This window comes from Callorhinus ursinus, unplaced genomic scaffold, assembly GCF_003265705.2.
Source record: "Callorhinus ursinus isolate GAN/ISIS: 27379988/994484 unplaced genomic scaffold, GSC_fseal_2.0 scaffold32, whole genome shotgun sequence".
In the NCBI taxonomy this organism is placed as follows: Eukaryota; Metazoa; Chordata; class Mammalia; order Carnivora; family Otariidae; genus Callorhinus; species Callorhinus ursinus.
In genome coordinates, this window is record NW_027397094.1 from 15,806,929 (window position 1) to 15,819,832 (window position 12,904).

At 45.1% G+C, this 12,904-nt stretch overlaps 1 protein-coding gene across 3 annotated transcripts in view; it reads right to left on the reverse strand.

The window, feature by feature from the left end:
- Positions 1-12,904, reverse strand: part of DISC1 (DISC1 scaffold protein) — a 393,175-nt gene that overhangs the window by 78,194 nt on the left and 302,077 nt on the right. For all 3 annotated transcript variants that reach the window (XR_012374326.1, XM_073879054.1, XM_073879052.1), the window contains one exon: positions 7,145-7,205. Coding sequence is in view for 2 of the 3 variants with exons in the window: in XM_073879054.1 (XP_073735155.1) it covers positions 7,145-7,205 (61 nt within the window). In the remaining variant the exon portion in view is untranslated. The remainder of the gene's footprint in view (positions 1-7,144; positions 7,206-12,904) is intronic.

The following is a 12,904-nucleotide window of genomic DNA, read 5'->3' on the forward strand; positions in this document are numbered from 1 at the left end:
CATCTACTTCAGTATAATCTGAAAGGACAGACAGGGTTCAACTCAGTAGAGAGCCTGCTCATCGGACGGGGATGAGAAGTCTCCTGCTAATGAGACAGAGCTGATACAAACAGCCCCCGGCGAGGAATGGAGGTGGATGCAGGAGGGTCACGGCAAATCAGGGAGGGGAAGGAAGAAGCTGAGAATCTCCATTTTTCTGAGACAGCAGAGGCAAAGCAGAAAGGGGTCAAGACCGTGCAGAAGCAGTGAGAAAGGCACCAAGCTCGCCGTAAAGAAGTGAGGTCTGGGGAGACCTCCTTTGATGTGTGTGCCCGTTAAGAAAGAGAGGAGGAAGGCATATGTCAGCAACGGAACAAGAAAGTATGAAAAAACAAATGGCGGCGTCCACGTGGGGTCTGCTTTCTTTTCTTTGTCCCAAGAGGGGGGAAGGGGTTCCCATGGCAGCCAGTTGCTTATCTCCTGGCTGCCATTTCTTACACTCATTTCCCTCAACAGCTTCTGAAATAAGGTCAATATGGGTTGAAAATGGATTGTTCCAGGTGCACAGGAACTTCAAAATTACCTTGCATAATTTGGCATAAAGGGCATTCCATGTGGGATCTCAAAAGAATTCCATTCATTGTTCAGGGCGGGCAGCCACCCTGCCTGCAGTGAGGGCTAGAGCGCTCTGTTGGGTTTGGAATACACTCCTAGGATAAGCAGACTCTTCAGCTTTTAGCTGTTCTGCCGCCGAGAGGCAGGCACCTGAATCAGCTTCAGAATTCTCGCCTCAAGTCCCCACTAGCTGCCACCACATTTTAGATTCCTGCTCCTCTGCACGTTCCAACCTGCCTCTTCAGTCTCCATGCCCTGCTTTCATCGACTCTGTGAAGCCTGAGTGCTGACCCCTCTTGCAGAATTAGCTCCCTTTTGCCTTTGTAGGTGGATGGAATGGGCGTATGCTAAGTGTGATCTCTCGTTCACTATTAGAAAATCAGTAAAGGCATGTTATCGTTGGCACCGTCTCTGATACTCGGTGTAATGCAATCACGAGCAGGCACTGTATTATGTTTCAAAACTTGAATACACGTAGCACCACCTACATACAAAACAGCTCAAGGACAAGACCACTTTCAAGGACAAAACTTAAACGGGTAAAATGAAAACGTAAAATCAGTTTCTTAAAGTGTCCTTCCCACACCCAAGTGGACGCTCGTGTGTGCAGCGAGTAGAAACAAGTACCCGCAGAGAGCGTATCTGCAGCTGGGATTCCCGTCTTCACTGGATCGTGGGCAATCGGTCATCCACTCTTGCTCTTGGCCATGACGGGCAGGCTCTGGGAGCCGTGGGTGAGGCACACCTCAGAGTGTCCTCTGCATGCTGCCTTACACAGAAGGTCAATACCATTTTGCCGGATGGGTACTCCAAACTCCAGGGAGCTGTCTGACTCTCAGTTTCTACCGACTTCTGACGTGAAACCAGAGCCATCCACACAGGGAAGCGGAGAGGTAGCCGGGGGGTCCAGGTAGGAAGCCACCAGGACGTTTCCCTCTCTGCTCACCCCTGCTGGTCACCCCTGGCTGTTCATCAGCAGAGCGAGTTCACCCAGCCACCACTTCCCAGTAAAGCCGACCATATGGAAATTTCAAGATAATTAGAAACTAATCACTAATTTTTTTTAAAAAAAGAAGCAAATCACCTTGTGAAAGATGTCAGTCTAAATTTCAAAGTAAAGTTCAGGGGAAACCGATGTATGTCTGATAGTCTTTTCTAAAGCTAAGAAGGGCCTCTAAGAAGTATCTAACGATTTCTATATTCAAAACAAATTTTAATGATTTTTCTGTTTTCTGATTATAAAAGCCTGATACATACTCCGGGCGGGGGGCGATACTTAAGAAACACAGAAGAGCACAAGGAAACAAAAGTAACCTATAATCCAGTGAACCTTACTGACAAAGTTTTCATATTCAACTGTAGAAAAAAAAAAGAGTAGCAATAGAACCAGAAGAGGCTAGAAGAAAGAGACAGTTTCCCATTAGTCATGCATACGAGAGATTCCACGAGGTTAAATGGAACCACTACTCCTTAGCCATAGGGTAGAGCGCTTGGTGTACACTAGCCAGGGACACGGGTTTGCCATTGGACAATAATGAATTTCTCCTGCACAACACTTAGAGATAGAACATATGGTCAATAAAAAAATGCAACCCATCTATACAACTTTCGAATATTTCTGTGGAGTCTTTGGGAAAGACAGCTAACAGAGAAGATGTAGTAATGGAGACAAAGGAAATTAAAGCAGGGTTTGGCCATAAGGGAAAGATAGCCAGCCCAAAATATCACCCTTAACTCTTAACCTCTGGAGACAATAAATCTGAGCGAGTAAGAGTAAGTGAGGAAAGCTCTTTAAGAGTAGATTTGCTGTTGTTGTTGTTCTATTCTGTTATATACCATTCAGATTTAATGGCAAGACAAATGGATTTCTGGGGCATTATATGTCCTTAGTCTGCCTTAACTTTTTGAATCTAATAGTTGAAAATAAAGTATCAACATACAATTGCTATTTAGCCATTCATTCTTGCACTAAATATAATTTTACTGAATGTTTACCACATGCCAAACAGCATGCCAGCCGCTTGAAAGACAAAGCAAGTGAGGCATGGAACCCATTCTCCAGGCCCTCACAGTCTAATAGAATCAGACAGAAATCAGTGCAACAAATTGTCCTAAGCGGCTCCCACTGTGGGTGTGCCAAGAAGGAAGCAGGAGAGGCCACAAAGCTTTATAGAGAAGGCATATTGTGCTGAGCCGCAGGATGAATGTGCACCCAGGGGCTAGGGAGGGAGGGCTCCTGAGTCAGAGGCTGTAGCAGTGGGAACAGAGAGGAAAGCAGCAAGGGTCTGGGTCTGTGGCCTGGCCATGGGATTCAGGTGACAGCCACCCTTACTGCCTGTCCAGAGAAGAGAAGGGAAGGAGGAACGTCCGTGAAACAGGTGAACAAGGAAAAACCCCCAAATGGTAGCTCTCGTCTGTAGAAGGGGAAACAGGGACATACATGTATCTAGCTTAGAACTCAGATTATTTTTGGTATCTGTTCATTTTCTTCTGGAAAACAAGGTGTATTTGCCAGAGGCGTGTTGGTGTCTCTGCCTTTCGCTGACAGAGAGAAATGGTAAGCCATGTTCTCCCCAGTCACTCCCTGATAGGAAGGTTAGATATTAAAGGAGAAAATGTGACCTCCTTCTGATTCATAGACTTCCAGTCAATGCAATGTTGCTAAAAGAGAATTTTCAAAATAAGTGGAATGACCATGAAATATGTTTATTTTTCGATTGCAAGTTTGTGTGATTATATATGTGTATGTGTACATATATGTGTATATTTATATATATATCTACATTTATTCTCATGTACGTTACATGAAATAGAGTTTATGGGTGTAATTTACAAATGCATGATTTTACCATTTATCTGTTAACAATGACACTTGACTGAATAGGTATCCTGAGTATGTAAAATAACATAATTGATTTAAGAGCATCGACCCTTTTGCAGCTTTAACATAGTTTGATAGCAAATAAAACCATGATCAAAAAACAAGTTCTGAAAAAAACTTTGTGAATTTTTTTAGACACTCAAATTCAGAGGGGAATTTCTTTTCTTCTTTTTTTGTAGAACTTAGACTGTTAAAAGGCAAATCTTTGTTTAAATATAGACTAAAATCCCCCATTTAATATTTGCCTGCTTTGTTTTGTCCCATGCAGGTATCCCTGCGAACTGCTGACAGAATCAGATTACTTCCTAACTTCCGAATTCACTTGACTTTCTTGTTGGGGGAGCGGGATGTTGAGCCCACCAATCTGTCTCCGTGTGTGCTGCGAGAGTAACGAAGATACTGCTGTCATTTAGATTTGTCTCCCAAATCATGACTGGCCAGATCCAAATCTTGCTGTAGCACTGATCATAAATCGTGTCCTCCATGCATTCAAAGGGGGAAATGAACATTCTTTTCGGTTCTCAGCCACTTCCTTTTCAAATCCCTGGAAGACCAAGAGAGGCTGCAGACAGTGGAAATAAGCAACAACGACTTCCATGAGCATCTCGCCTTCCTTTGGTCAATATCCCGCAGTATTAATTGAGCAACCACTATGATGCAAACTGTTCCAGGTGCGAAAAACTGGTTTTGTGCTTTAACTTGTTGGTTCTCGTAGAAAGAACTGGGATTGGGATGCAACCCTCGCTCCTCAGCCCAGTGGGGAGGACGATTCAGGAGGGGGAGCCTGACCATTCCCATACTTCCCACAGCATCCAGTCAGGCCTCCTGCTCTGAGGCAGCGAGAAAACTCCCTGCACACACCTGAAGGCACACCTAGCCTCCGTCTGCAACTCTGCCTACCGCCCACGGCCTTCCCTCCTATCCCGGTGTTTCTACCACAACAGTTCAGATACATCTGCACCAGATCTCTTACAACTTCAAGCTCCAAACAAAGGAAAAGGCGCTCAGGAAGTAGTCTGCAGGATGGGTCAGCTGCCACTCTGGTCATCTGAGGCTGTTGACGGATCCTAAGTGACGAATGTATGCGACTCATGCAGCCAAAAGGCTGGAGGGGCAGGGAGGGAGGCAGAAGGTGATGGAAGATGGGACTGGGGGGCGGGGGGGCTATAAGTCAGTTGCATTCACTCAACCATTAACTCACCAACTATTTGTTGGATACCCTTACAACTGTTCAGCACCATCAAATCACAGAGGATACATGCTGAACAAGACAGATGTGATCGGCAATACCTCTCATGCAGCATTTTAAAAGCGAAAAGAATTCAGGGCAAGCACATTTCTCAGTCTTGGGGAGTCATGGAAGGCTTCAAGGAGGGGACAGCTAAAGCATGAAGGATGAAAAGATGTAGATAGATGTAGGGCCATCAGGGGCGGAGCTGGGAGCGGCCACTGGGGCGCACGCAAGGGGAAAGGTGAGAGCAAGTGTGCCACAAGGAGGACACTGGCCAGTCTCAGGCCAGAGCATCTGACCCTCCTGAAGGTGACTTCAAATCCCTGGATATTGGGTTGAGCCATAGGAAACCACCATCTTTCCAGATCAACGTGATCTAATATCAATGATTTCACACGGCTCAACCGAATACTGCCCTGGATAACAACCCTTGACCATTTCCGGTCTCAATTAGTTTCTCCACAGGAAAAAACACAGTGGCGTTGGGAAACATGACAGAACCAGCACAAGTGAGTAGGACGGTGGTGGGGTGACAGTGGCAGGGTGATGACGCTGAAGGACACACAGAGGCCACGTGGAAAATGCAAGGAGCCACAGTAAGATGTTTGGGCTTTATCCTTAGGATGATGGAGATGACCAAATTTGTATTTTAAGGTGCTCACTCAAGACCACCTGGAGAGTAGAGTGGGAGGGCGACAAGAGACGGAAAAACATAAAAAGCAGCTATTACGGTGGTTCAGCGAGAGAAGACAGACCCACATGAGCAGAGGAAGTTTGGGCAGGCTCGAGGGCATACAAGAGGCCAGCCTGGCAGGACTGCGGGACCCGGAGCGGGAGGCGAGGGCCCGGGGAGGGAGTGTAGGTGTCACACAGGCCAGGTGCAAGGGCCCGTCCAGCCGGGTGATGGACCGTCCTCCGGGCTGGACACACAGCAGGAGGACCTGGTGTGGGGGGGAAAGGACGAGTCCTGGGCGTGACTGCTCACTCGGTTCCAATGAAGAGGAGAGCGAAGATCAGAAGCAGCAGGAAGCGAAGGGAACGAATATTTGCTGACTGCCCACTAGGTGCGGGCTTTATCTCTGCTATTTAATTAAATGCACACCCCGACTCAAGAAGGCAGGTACCCCTCCTTCAGCTTTATCGCTGGGAGGCTGACGGCAAATGTTCACTGGAGGTTAGGCAGTTGGATAAGCTGCAGAGCCACATTCTCAATGGGCGTCTCTCCACCAACCCCTAAGCTCCTTCAACTCAGACCTGCCGACCAGTAACCCCAGTGTGTGCGGTGTGGTGTATGCTGTGTGTGGTGCTTGTGGCTAAGAATGTTAGCTGGATAAGGTCAACAGGGATATGCTGAAATCTGCCCGAGTACACAGAAGAGAAGGAGAGGATGGACTCAGAGCAGAGCACCTGATCCAGATGAGTATCCTACTTTCTAAGGAGGGGAGACATTTCCTTTAAGGATGCTCATATCTGCGTGCCCTTAGCCCACACTCTCTACTGACCACCTTTGTCACAGTTCCTCCCTGTGTCTAGGGTGCCAGAGGCAGGGGAAACAGCAGTCAATGGTTGGAAGGACTTGCTTTGCAAGCTTTAGAACAAATCCCATAGTACCTTCCCTGCCCCGCAGAGCAGAACTCAGCAAAACAGCATCTCTCAGTATCTCTTAAAGGACAAGCATTTTAGCCAATGGCGTTATCTGAGCCCATAAAGGTTTAAGGCATAGCCTATTTAAAGAGTTATTTAACAATTCCAAAAGAGTAGCAAAACAGTCCATAAAGCTAAATGACTCCCAGGGAAGAAAGTACACATTACATTCTCATACTTGTTTCCTTAATTAGGAACAGATCCTGGTGGCTGGGATTTATTTTCATGAGCACACATCCACAAAAATGAGAAACATCTTGACATGCTGCAACATCCGTAATGTTTCTCAAATCTGAATTCCTAATTGGGTTAAAAAAAAAAAAAAGCAACCGCGAATTTCCACGCTGGTTTTGATTCAGGATTCAAAACAGAACCCAAGATGTGCATTTTTTTTAATATTGTTCCAAAACATGTATAAGCTGGGTCAAAATCCATAAGACCCACTTCAGAAATTAAAAAGAAAAAAAAACAGACCAAGGCACAAATTCGGAATTTAACATGGCAAAGAAGATTCATCTTATGGAACATGAAAACTAATTTGTGATCTCCCCCAGACACTTTTAAACATCTTCACCTATTTACCTTTAATAAAGAGGAGAAAAGGACTGGGGGATGTTTATATGGCACCTGCTTGAATCCTGTTACAAAATTCAAAGGATTCCTCTTTGTGTGTTTTTCTTTGTTCACTTATTACAGAAACTGGTGAGCCTTTCTCTTTGCTTTCACTAAATTCTGTCACAGTCAAGAACCCGGGCGCACCGTGGAGTCTGTAACGAAGACATTCTTATCCTTACCTATGCAGCTTATCCTCAAGCATTTCCATGTACTTCAGAGCATTTTCCTTCACACCCATTTCTGCAAAACAAAAATCCAAAGTTGAGGCAATTGTACTCAAAGATTGAACAAAACCCAGAAGTGCTCAACTAAAAGCCCAAAACCAAAGGATCGCAGTCAGGCCGATAGTAATGATCGCCTCCTAGGTTTGGAAAGCACGCGAATCCACTGGGGTGGCCACCTGGAGCCAGGTGCTGGAAATGCTGAGAAACACATGGAAACCTGATCCCGACAGAACTTGAGCTCAGTTGCCATCAATGGCTCAGCTTCCAAAGCTGAGAGGTCAGCGGCCCCTAGAGATAAACTCAGAGCCTCGTAATCACCATATGTTGGAGGAATAGATGACTGATCCCCATGGATCAAAGAGGCACTTTACTCATAAAAAGAGATTTGGTCTTTCGTAAGTGATGAAAATGTTGATTTTTTTTCTGTCCTCTTAATACGTTAAAAAAAATCAAAATGTCGGGCGCCTGGGTGGCTCAGTCGGTTAAGCGTCTGCCTTCGGCGCAGGTCATGATCCCAGGGTCCGAGGGGAGCCTGCTTCTCCCTCTGCCTCTGCCTCTCTCTCTCTCTGTCTCTCTGTCTCTCATGAATAAATAAATAAAATCTTTTTAAAAAAATCAAAATGTTGATTTGACATTGTCACTTTTTTAAAATAGAGGGAATAAAAGGGACAACTCATGCTGTTTTACTATAGAAATAAACATTTTTATATTAAAGAAAGAGAGAGATTTGGTGCATTCGGGACAAGTCCTGATCCACCTTCTCAAGGTGATCACTGGCAGAAATGGGAATATGAAGTGCCCCGAAGAGCAGGCGGCAGCAGAGAAGTCCCCATCAGATGGTAGCTGTAATGAGAGATGTTGTCACCATTGCTATCACGACTATTATTATCGCTATCATGGAGTTTATTCGTGTTTTTATCCCAACCTGTCTTGTCAAAGGTAATTCACGCATTTACACTCTAGAGTTGGAGTGTGTGGAAAGCAGAAGCCAAGCTGCCTCTCTGTCCTGAGCCTCTGCCGAGGGGGCTCTCAGGACCCTATTTTATCACCACGTGCATGTTAGGTGAAGGACAGGGGGGTATATTTGGAACTGGAAAAAGGAGCTTGAAATTCCTCGTAGAGATTTATACAGAAATTAAAACAGAAGTTCTGGTTGATCAGTTCATAATGGGTAAAAACAGGAATGTACCCAGGGAAAGCAACTCTTTCAGTTGCTCTCTTAATCTTATTGATTTATGCCAGCCTCATTTACAAGTGAAGTTGTGCTGAGTTTTTTTCTCCAAATAAATTAAATGCTTATTTTTAGCACCTACTGAGCGTTGGGTACTGCGCTAGCATGAGGAGTAAGATGTGGAGAGATGGCTCCGTGAAGCGGAGATCTGTTCCCTGGTTCATCCGGCACAAGGACTAAAATTCAGAATGTCTCAACCGGAAGTGCCCTCTTTCACATCCTGTACGTATTTATGTGCCACATTCCGTTCTAAGCCCTTGGGATAAACCCGTGAAAAGAAGATTCCTGCCCAAATGGCCAACAGACACATGAAAAAGTGCTCAAAATCACTCGGCATCAGGGAAATCCAAACCAAATCTCAGTGAGATGCCACCTCACACCAGTCAGAATGGCTAAAATTAACAAGTCAGGAATCGACAGATGTTGGCGAGGATGCGGAGAAAGGGGAACCCTCCTACACACTGTTGGTGGGAATGCAAACTGGTGCGGCCACTCTGGAAAACAGTATGGAGGTTCCTCAAAAAGTTGAAAATAGAGCTACCCTACAACCCAGCATTGCACTACTGGGTATTTACCCCAAAGATAAATGTAGTGATCTCAAGGAGTACATGCACCCCAATGTTTATAGCAGCAATGTCCACAATAGCCAAACTATGGAAAGAGCCAAGATGTCCATCAACGGATGAATGGATAAAGAAGATGTGGTATATATATATATACAATGGAATATTATGCCGCCATCAAAAAAAAAAACCCCCGAAATCTTGCCATTTGTAACAACATGGATGGAACTAGAGGGTATTATGCTAAGCGAAATAAATCAATCAGAGAAAGACAAGTATCATATGATCTCACTGATATGAGGAATTCTTAATCTCAGGAAACAAACTGAGGGTTGCTGGAGTGGTGGGGGGTGAGAGGGATGGAGTGGCTGGGTGATAGACATTGGGGAGGGTATGTGCTATGGTGAGCGCTGTGAATTGTGTAAGACTGTTGAATCACAGACCTGTACCTCTGAAACAAATAATACATTATATGTTAAAAAAAAAAAAAAAAGAAGATAGTGGGAAGGGAGAAATGAAGGGGGGGGAATTGGAGGGGGAGATGAACCATGAGAGACTATGGACTCTGAGAAACAAACTGAGGGTTCTAGAGGGGAGGGGGGTAAGGGATGGGTTAGCCTGGTGATGGGTATTAAAGAGGGCACATACTGAATGGAGCACTAGGTGTTATATGCAAACAATGAATCATGGAACACTGCATCAAAAACTCATGATGTAACGTATAAAGACTAACATAACATAATGAAATAAAATTCTAAAAAAACAAACAAACAAAGAAAAAAAGATTCCTGCCTACGTCATGCTTCATTCTGGTAGGGACAGGTAATAAAGAATAAACCTAAGAGTTCCATAGAGCACTAGAAGGTTGTAAGTACTACAAAGCAAGAGAAGGGGATCAGAATGGGGCTGTAGAGTGGTCAGGCATCATTCGGAAGGTGACATTTGAGTAAAAGCATGAGGAGGGTGGGGGAAGCACATGAGCAGCCATCCTGGGAAGAGCAGAGCAGGTGGAAGGACCAACCAGTCTAAAGGTCCTCGGGCAGGAGCACACCTGACCACTCCAGCAACATCTGGAGCAGATGTTTTCTGGGGAAAGAGATGAAGGCAGAGAAGCAGCCCAGCTCCAATCATGCAGGCCACTGTGGCAAACTGTATTTCCAAAACATGGCCACAGTAATATTCTGGGTCCCACACACTATTCCAGAACTTGGCCATTCTCCATCAAGCAGTGAAATCTATTTCCCACCTCTTCAATCTAAATAGGGTATGACATTACAACTAATAGAGAATGACAGAGAGGATGCTCTTTAGCCTCGGAGGCTAGGGTCCAGCTTCTGCCTGGCTCTTTCTACCGGGAACCCAGCCACCATGTTGTAAGGAAGCCCAAGCCACAGGGAGAAGTCATGCATAAGTGTTCTGGCTGAAGGCACAGGTGAAGCTCTCAGCCAACAGCCAGATATGGGAGTGAGCAAGCTTTCAGAGGACTTGAACCATAGAGTCTGAGGGACCCAGACATCATGAAACAGAGACAAGCCACCTCTGTTGCTCTGGGTCTAAATGCCTGACTCACAGAATTTGTGCACACAATAAATGGCTGTAAGTCATTGGGTTTGGGAATGATTTGTTATATAGTTGTAGTTACTAGAAAGCCATGTCAGGATTTTTAGTGCTCTGAAAGAAAAGGGAAAACACTGGAGAAAAAAAGGCGACAAATTGGCTCATGGCTGCTATGGTGAGAATAGACTCTAGGAAGACATGGGATAAGCAGAGAGAAACAGGAAGGTTAGAGCGAAAATCCAGGATGAGGTAGTGGGGACTGAGACCATGGTGACACAGGAGTGGGTGATAAGAGGCGGATTTTAGATATATTTTAAAGATAGAGACAGCAGAAGTTCCTGATGGATTGAATTCAGGTTTATGAAAAAGAGACCCATCAAGAATGACTACAGGGTTTTTGCCCTGAGCCACTGGAAAATAGAGTTGCCATCAGCGGAGATGGGAAGAATGTAGGTGAAACCAGTTTGGGGAGATGAGAAAGAGTTCAATCTTAGACTGGAATTTGCTAAGAGAGTAGAACTGAAATGTTCTCACCAAAAAAAAAAAAAAAAAGGCAAATATATGTGGTGATGGATGTGTTAATTAACCGGATGGACAGGAAGGTGGTTCTTTCACAATGCAAACATGTATCAAATCATCACGTTGTATACTTTAAATACCTCACAATTTTATTTGTCAGTTATACCTCCATAAGCTGGAAAAAATAAAAGCAGTTGAGAAGCTTAAAAAGAGTCCAAGTTTGGATCTGATAACTTGGAGTTTATGAGCCACCCAGTGGGGATGTCAAGGACAAAGTTGGATATGTGAGTCAAGAAAAGGTCTGGCATGCAGATGGACAGTTGGAAGACACTGGCGTGTGGAACAACGAGACTAGATGATATCACTCAGGGAGTGAGAGTAACTTAAGAAACCCGTCCGTGGTGATCGTATGTCACTACGATTCTATTGTGATGTTATCTTTCATCCAAAGGACAAAAATGCACAGCACCTTCCTTGAAGGCAAGAAAGCCATAACCTTATGTTTAAAACTAATCCAGATATATTCCATATTAACGATTTTGTTCAGAAATCACTACATACTTGGCTCATCTAAGCATCTGAGGCTCCAGGTAGTGACATGCTGGCCCCACACAAGGGCATCCAGGCAGTTTCCCATGCTTTTCTGCTTGCCTGGAGGCTGCCATCTGACACGGATGCTGCACTAAAATCCTGCCTTCACTGGATCCTGACCCATCTCCCAGCCAGGAAGCCTAAAATGCCTTGCACGCATATGAACTAGGTTGACTCACAACCTTCCAGAGAAGCCAGGACTACAGATAGGGAGTTTACGTTTTTATCTTCCTAAATGATATATGCCCAAGTTGGGATGCCTGAGTGGCTCAGTTGGTTGATTGTCTGACTCTTGATTTCAGCTCAGGTCATGATCACAGGGTTATGAGATCGAGCCCCACTCCAGGCTCCGCACTGAGCATGGAGCCTGCTTAAAATTCTCCCTCTCCTTCTGCCACCACCCGCCTCCCCCTCTCTAAAGAAAAAAAGAAATGCCCAAGATGCATTGAGAACAGAACTTATTTTTTCTTCCCTCTTCATCGTCCCTCTGCTTCATTCCTTTCCTAACCTGGTCTTAGAGTGGACACCAAAAGAACAGTAGGGTTATTGAGGCAAGCTTCCAAGAACCGAGGGATGGTGCTGAAGGAAGCCGAATACTCCAGGTCAGCAGGCCTCCTAACTAGAAAAATGCAGAAACACTTCCCCTCCTCTCCATTTGCTAAGGGAATCTTATATCCAGAGTCGGGCAATATTATCAAAATGGAATTCATATAATTAATTTCATGAATCCAATTAAGCAAAAACTGATTGATAATTAAATGCAGTAAATCTGTGAAAACATTTAGCAGAGTGCGTGCTACAAACACAAATCAACGTTACAGGAATTTAGCCCGGGTCCTACTTCATGCCAGGCAATATATGAGGCACTATTTAAATCTAAAAGAGAGGGACGCCTGGGTGGCTCAGTCGTTAAGTGTCTGCCTTTGGCTCGGGTCATGATCCCAGGGTCCTAGGATTGATGCCCTCAGCGGGCTCCCTACTCGGCGGGAAGCATGCTTCTCCCTCTCCCACACCACTCACTCACTGTGACTCTCTCTGTCAAATAAATAAATAAAATCTTGGGGGGCGGAGCAAGATGGCGGAGGAGTAGGAGACCTAGATTTCGTGTGGTCTTAGGAATTCAGCTGAATAGGGATCAAACCATTCTGAACACCTAGGAACTCAACAGGAGATCGAAGAAGAGAGTAGCAACAACCCTCTGAACAGAGAAGCGACCACTTACTGGAAGGTAGGACGTGCGGAGAAGTGAATCCA